The 5,594-nt window shown below is 39.3% G+C and overlaps 2 protein-coding genes across 2 annotated transcripts; both read right to left on the bottom strand.

Annotated features, from left to right (window-relative positions):
• Window positions 1-2,250: 2,250 nt before the first annotated feature.
• On the bottom strand, window positions 2,251-3,342 carry LOC103515672 (nudC domain-containing protein 1-like). Its single transcript, XM_026828282.1, has 2 exons — window positions 3,114-3,342; window positions 2,251-2,435 (listed from the first exon to the last, which is right to left on the bottom strand). Exons 1-2 carry the CDS (start codon window positions 3,220-3,222, stop codon window positions 2,251-2,253), a joined length of 294 nt encoding a protein of 97 aa, XP_026684083.1. The 5' UTR covers window positions 3,223-3,342.
• A 656-nt stretch (window positions 3,343-3,998) lies between these two features.
• On the bottom strand, window positions 3,999-4,794 carry LOC103515671 (nudC domain-containing protein 1-like). The gene is made up of 2 exons (XM_008480607.2): window positions 4,571-4,794; window positions 3,999-4,150 (listed from the first exon to the last, which is right to left on the bottom strand). Exons 1-2 carry the CDS (start codon window positions 4,677-4,679, stop codon window positions 3,999-4,001), a joined length of 261 nt encoding a protein of 86 aa, XP_008478829.1. The 5' UTR covers window positions 4,680-4,794.
• Window positions 4,795-5,594: the final 800 nt, after the last annotated feature.

The following is a 5,594-nucleotide window of genomic DNA, read 5'->3' as shown; positions in this document are numbered from 1 at the left end:
GAGCTGAGCCGAGCTTGTTCAATGCTAGGTAGTGGACCACACCTGAAATTTAAAATTAAAAAAAAAAAAACAGAAGGTCAAAGGTAAGGGATCTATAGAGGTGCTCTATTAGCATGGTGGACCTAATAATCCTAAGCTGTCTGTCCGAATAAAGCAATAGTTCATTTCTTTCACTTTATTCAGTCAGCTTAGGATTATTAGTCCCACCATGCTAGTAGAGCACCTCTATGTGACCTGTAACAGTTTCGAATAAATAGTCACGCTTTTATGCTAATGACGTGAAACACAAGGTTTATTGTCTTTCAAATCAATGTTTTTGTCCGAAATAACGCCAATTCCTCTACAGTGCTCCTTGTATTACCTGGAACATGAATCTGTCTCTGCCGTTTCAAGCACCAGCCTTGCTCTGTCCTGTGCAATGATATCCAGTTGATAACATTCACCAGTTTACTACTTGACTCCCCATCTAGAGGTCGCTTGGTTCGATTCTTCTCCTTGTCTTCAGATTCATCTGTTGTCTCCTCTGAAAATTAGAAATAATGGATGTCACATTTTAGGGCTTCTTTTCCCATTTCTTTCTTTCCTCGGAATTCAAGAGTTTTTTTTCTTCTTTTTAAAGAGGTTTCATTGAGAGAACTGTAACTGCCATGGTCTTATCATCCCGAAATAGAAGGGAGAAGGAGGACAGGATAGAAGAAAGCCAGCCGTTCCGAGAACGAATCTTATCTGATTAGGATAAAATCAGCCCCGGGCGGGAATCGAACCCGCGGCCTAGCACTTACAAGGCAGGCGTGCTACCGTTCAAGTTGACTAGGCTGGCACTTCTCCTTCATTCCCTCGGAGCCTTTATTATCAAATATTTGCATTGGCAATAGTGCAATACATAATTATGTGCTCAACAAATTATTAAATTTAATAATCTATGTGCTCATTACTAAGACATGACCAATCAAACCTCTTTAAAGAAAAAATACTGCCAGCATAGGCCTGAAAAGTCTTATCAGGAACTGGTGCCGCTGAGCGTTGGTTAGCTCTCGAGTATAGGGGTTGAACGTCACTTATATCAACTTGGGAGCCGGGAACCCAGCAGCACGCGATTCCCCAGATGGTCACCACACAGGTACTAACCACGCGCAATGTTTCTTAACTTCAGTGATCCGTCAGGAACTAGTGCATTTGCCGCTGTGTTCTGGTTAGCTCTCAACCTTGATCATATACAAATGCACGCTGGTCAACAAATAGAGACACGCCCGGGCTGCGATCACCCCCAGCACGACCTCTGCATTGTCAGTCAAGGTCACGACATACTGCTTGCTCACGCTCGGGACACGTCGGCCCGTGACCCGATGGCGTAGTTCAGACGTGACACGGGAACTCTGCACGTACAGGAACACGTGACGGGAACTCTCGCAGATAACGCCGTATGACATGTCTGTGATGAAAATTAGGGGGCACGGTTAGCCAGCCTAGCTAGGTCGTGATTTCGATTCCTTTTTTACCCGAATAACCCATCAGATATACGAGACCTTGTTTAGACTGCTGGGGTAAAGGAACTTTTCAGTCCAATTCGGACAGGATAAACAAGATATATTTTATTCCCGCCCGAGACGAACTGTATCCTAAAATAGCTAGACTGCCTACTGGCTTAGAGTATTTTCAGGATGATAAGACCTCAGCAGTTAGGTACAGTAATAAAAAAAGGTATAAATAAGCAACAGTATTAGGGCTACTGGCTCAGGGATCGGACCAGCTGAAGAAGTTAACACTGACCCCGCCTGAGTGGGAAAAGGCTAAGATATTAACAACGCTTTACTACATTATTAATAAGCATAACAACTCTTTACTACATTATTAATAAGATAAGTTTTCAGGATGATAAGACCTCAGCAGTTAGGTACAGTAATAAAAAAAGGTATAAATAAGCAACAGTATTAGGGCTACTGGCTCAGGGATGGGACCAGCTGAAGAAGTTAACACTAACCCCGCCTGAGAGGGAAAAGGCTAAGATATTAACAACTCTTTACTACATTATTAATAAGATAAGCAACATTATTAACAGTGGCGTAGCATGTATGTATGGCGTGTATGGCGGCCATACAACTCAAAAGTTCACTCTAATGGCCATAAATATTAATGGCATGTACCTACTGTGATGGGACTTGGTAGACCTGTGCATGAGCCCAACACGCCCTACACTTGAATTTAGACCACGCTACGCCACTGATTATTAACAACTCTTTACCCATCTACCTAGTGACAAGAGCTTACATTTGGATTAATCCTGTTCTCATAGACTTTCCACTTCTCGTCAACAAAATACACTTTGCCATATTCATCTGCGCTGTAGGGGTTCTGATGCAAATGATTGTGGAGAGAGAATAGCTTGTGATAGAGGAATGAGTATTGATCTTCCGACGGAAAAGTCTGATCTACACCTGGAGGATAGAAATGTTATGAAATGTATTGAAAATATGTGAGAGAATGGTGTGCCAGTAGCAAAGTCACAAAACCAGGCAACTTGGTAGAACTGACTAAATAAGTCAACCCTGCTTGATCAATAAAAAACAGTACCTTCCTAAAAGAAGAAAGTAATTTTGTTTTGAGGAGATTTGTCTTGGGAGCTGTCTGATTGAATGAAAAGAATTCTCAGTTTAAACTCAAATTCACATTCAGTTTGAACATTTAACAGACCTCCTCCTCTTCTTTTTCTTTGCCTTTTCCTGGTTGGCATTTTTTGTCAGTCTCTCAATCAGCCTTAGCTAGGGTGATTGCATTGGGCTGACATTTGGTTTTGGCTCCAAAATTTTTATGATGATGCTCTTTGCACTCATCCTTTACTATATTTTGTTTTGAGGAGATTTGTCTTGGGAGCTGTCTGATTGAATGAAAAGAATTCTCAGTTTAAACTCAAATTCACATTCAGTTTGAAGATTTTACAGACCTCCTCCTCTTCTTTTTCTTTGCCTTTTCCTGGTTGGCATTTTTTATCAGTCTCTCAATCAGCCTTAGCTAGGGTGATTGCTTTGGGCTGACATTTGGTTTTGGCTCCAAAATTTTTATGAGGATGCCCTTTGCACTCATCCTTTGCTATTTTTTTAGAAGTTTTAACTAACCTGCTGGTAAAGGGATCTTGTGAACTCCAATGGGATCCAAAGACAATTTGTATCCATTGAAGTTGGGATTCAGGAGATCTGAATTAATTTTCAAATCTAAAACTATCATGATGTGATTTCTAGGAATATCTAATTACGTGGGGAAATGGAACAAGACACAAGTATCCGAATATTACAGGAAATTTGCTAATTTGACACACAGACAGACGAACACACAGGTTGCAATCAGCTCTTTCCACTTGTTTCAAAAATTTCTGAAAATTCAAATTTTCGCGCTCTATTATTTGTTTACAAAAAAAGGCCCCGTTTACATTTCTGCGAAAAATTCGTTTCGCTTCACTTTTTCGCGACTATCCATTAGCGCTGAACCTCCTTGAATGACCTTGACAGGAATGTGGATCAGGGTTGAAAAGTCGGAGGTCAATGAACTTGAGTGTAGCGTAGACCCACAGGTGGGCCAATAAATGGTACGTTTTTTAGGTGGGCGAATAAATGGTACACTTACCCTAGTCATAATAATATAAGTAAGTCATAATAATATTATGAAAAATTGTATTAAAAATTAAACTAATTAATTCTAGTTTCTTTTAAAGAGAAAAATGTCGATCTCTGAATATCGATTAGTTCTACAGAGTTGTCCAAGTAGGTGCCTACTAAAAAATAATAAAAAAACAATACACTTAACAAAATATCCATGGTATCTTAAAATAATTATTATTAAAACATGAGCAGTTACAACTACGTTCTCAAAACAAAAGATACTACGTCCTCCCCAAGGACGATAGTAAAAAAAGAAAAGATAACACGAAAAAAATTAGATACCTATAGGAAAAACAAAAAATAAACAAGAAGAAAAACGAAGCTACTGTGTTAATAGGATGAATTTCACCGCCAGAAGAGGTTAACGGTAAAACGGGGCGATACCCACCCGACAAACTCCGCCCCCAAAAGTCGACAAAGTTGTCGAAATGGGAGGGAGAATAGCTTGTGATAGAGGAATGAGTATTGATCTTCCGACGGAAAAGTCTGATCTACACCTGGAGGACAGAAATGTTATGAGATGTATGGAAAATATCTGAGGGAATGGTGTGCCAGTAGCAAAGTCACAAATTGGTAGAACTGACTAAATAAGTCAACACTGCTTGATCGATAAAAAACAGTACCTTCCTAAAAGAAGAAAGTAATTTTGTTTTGAGGAGATTTGTCTTGGGAGCTGTCTGATTGAATGAAAAGAATTATCAGTTTAAACTCAAATTCACATTCAGTTTGAAGATTTTACAGACCTTCTCCTCTTCTTTTTCTTTGCCTTTTCCTGGTTGGCATTTTTTATCAGTCTCTCAATCAGCTTTAGCTAGGGTGATTGCTTTGGGCTGACATTTGGTTTTGGCTCCAAAATTTTTATGATGATGATCTTTGCACTCATCCTTTACTATTTTATTTTAGAAGTTTTAACTAACCTGCTGGTAAAGGGATCTTGTGAACTCCAATGGGATCCAAAGACAATTTGTATCCATTGAAGTTGGGATTCAGGAGATCTGAATTAATTTTCAAATCTAAAACTATCATGATGTGATTTCTAGGAGTATCTAATTACGTGGGGAAATGGAACAGGACACAAGTATCCGAATATTACAGGAAATTTGCTAATTTGACACACAGACAGACAAACACACAGGTTTCAATCCGCTCTTACCACTTGTTTGAAAAATTTCTGAAAATTCAAATTTTCGCGCTCTATCATTTGTTTACGAAAAAGGCCGTGTTTACATTTCTGCGAAAAATTCGTTTGGCTTCACCTCTTTGCGAATGTCCACTAGTGCTAAACCTCCTTAGACGACCTTGACAGGAATGTGGATCAGATTTAAGGGGTCGGAGGTCAATGAACTTGAGTAATCTCGATTCTGGGAAGATATTGGCGGGTTGCATAATCTACAGAGTTTCACGGCGGTACTTTGTTGACAGATTTTGACGTTCTTTCTGTGGATCTGTTATTTCTTATTCCTTTTCGTATTTACTTCGTATTTACAGGGAAGGTAGAGAGAGTGAGAGAGAGAAAGAGTGAGAGAGAAAGAGAGAGAGTTTTCGTTCTTCTTGTGATTTTGAAAATTTAATTATTAAATACCTATTTTGATAAATGCGGTATAACTATATTTTAATCTACGTAGGTAGATAATTAATTACCTATTAGGTCTCATATTGATTTTATGGTCAATTTTTTGGACATTGATTTTTCATTCATCTGCGCTTTCATAGAACTTTCTAAATACATGAAGCTACTGTGTTAATAGGATGAAATTCGCCGCCAGAAGAGGTTAACGGTAAAACGGGGCGATACCCACCCGACAAACTCCGCCTCCTAATGTCGACAAAGTTGTCGAAATATAGACCACGAGGCTAAGACAACGCGATTCTCAGTTTCGTTTCGACTGCCAACCTGCGCGGAGTGTGTCGAAATTTCGTCGAAAAAATTTCCGTCTTTTC

Source organism: Diaphorina citri, unplaced genomic scaffold, assembly GCF_000475195.1.
Source record: "Diaphorina citri unplaced genomic scaffold, Diaci psyllid genome assembly version 1.1 scaffold1395, whole genome shotgun sequence".
Classification (NCBI taxonomy): Eukaryota; Metazoa; Arthropoda; class Insecta; order Hemiptera; family Psyllidae; genus Diaphorina; species Diaphorina citri.
The sequence above is the reverse complement of the archived record's forward strand: the minus strand, read 5'-3'. Positions and strand labels throughout refer to the sequence as shown.

What these genes read in the sequence shown, in the direction of transcription:
- LOC103515672 (XM_026828282.1), bottom strand. Translation starts at nt 3,222, where the DNA reads ATGATAGTTTTAGATTTGAAAATTAATTCAGATCTCCTGAATCCCAAC. An exon ending in CAAGATCCCTTTACCAGCAG is followed by an intron (nt 2,436 to 3,113) that starts GTTAGTTAAAAC and finishes TCTATCCTCCAG; the next exon opens with GTGTAGATCAGACTTTTCCG.
- LOC103515671 (XM_008480607.2), bottom strand. Translation starts at nt 4,679, where the DNA reads ATGATAGTTTTAGATTTGAAAATTAATTCAGATCTCCTGAATCCCAAC. An exon ending in CAAGATCCCTTTACCAGCAG is followed by an intron (nt 4,151 to 4,570) that starts GTTAGTTAAAAC and finishes TCTGTCCTCCAG; the next exon opens with GTGTAGATCAGACTTTTCCG.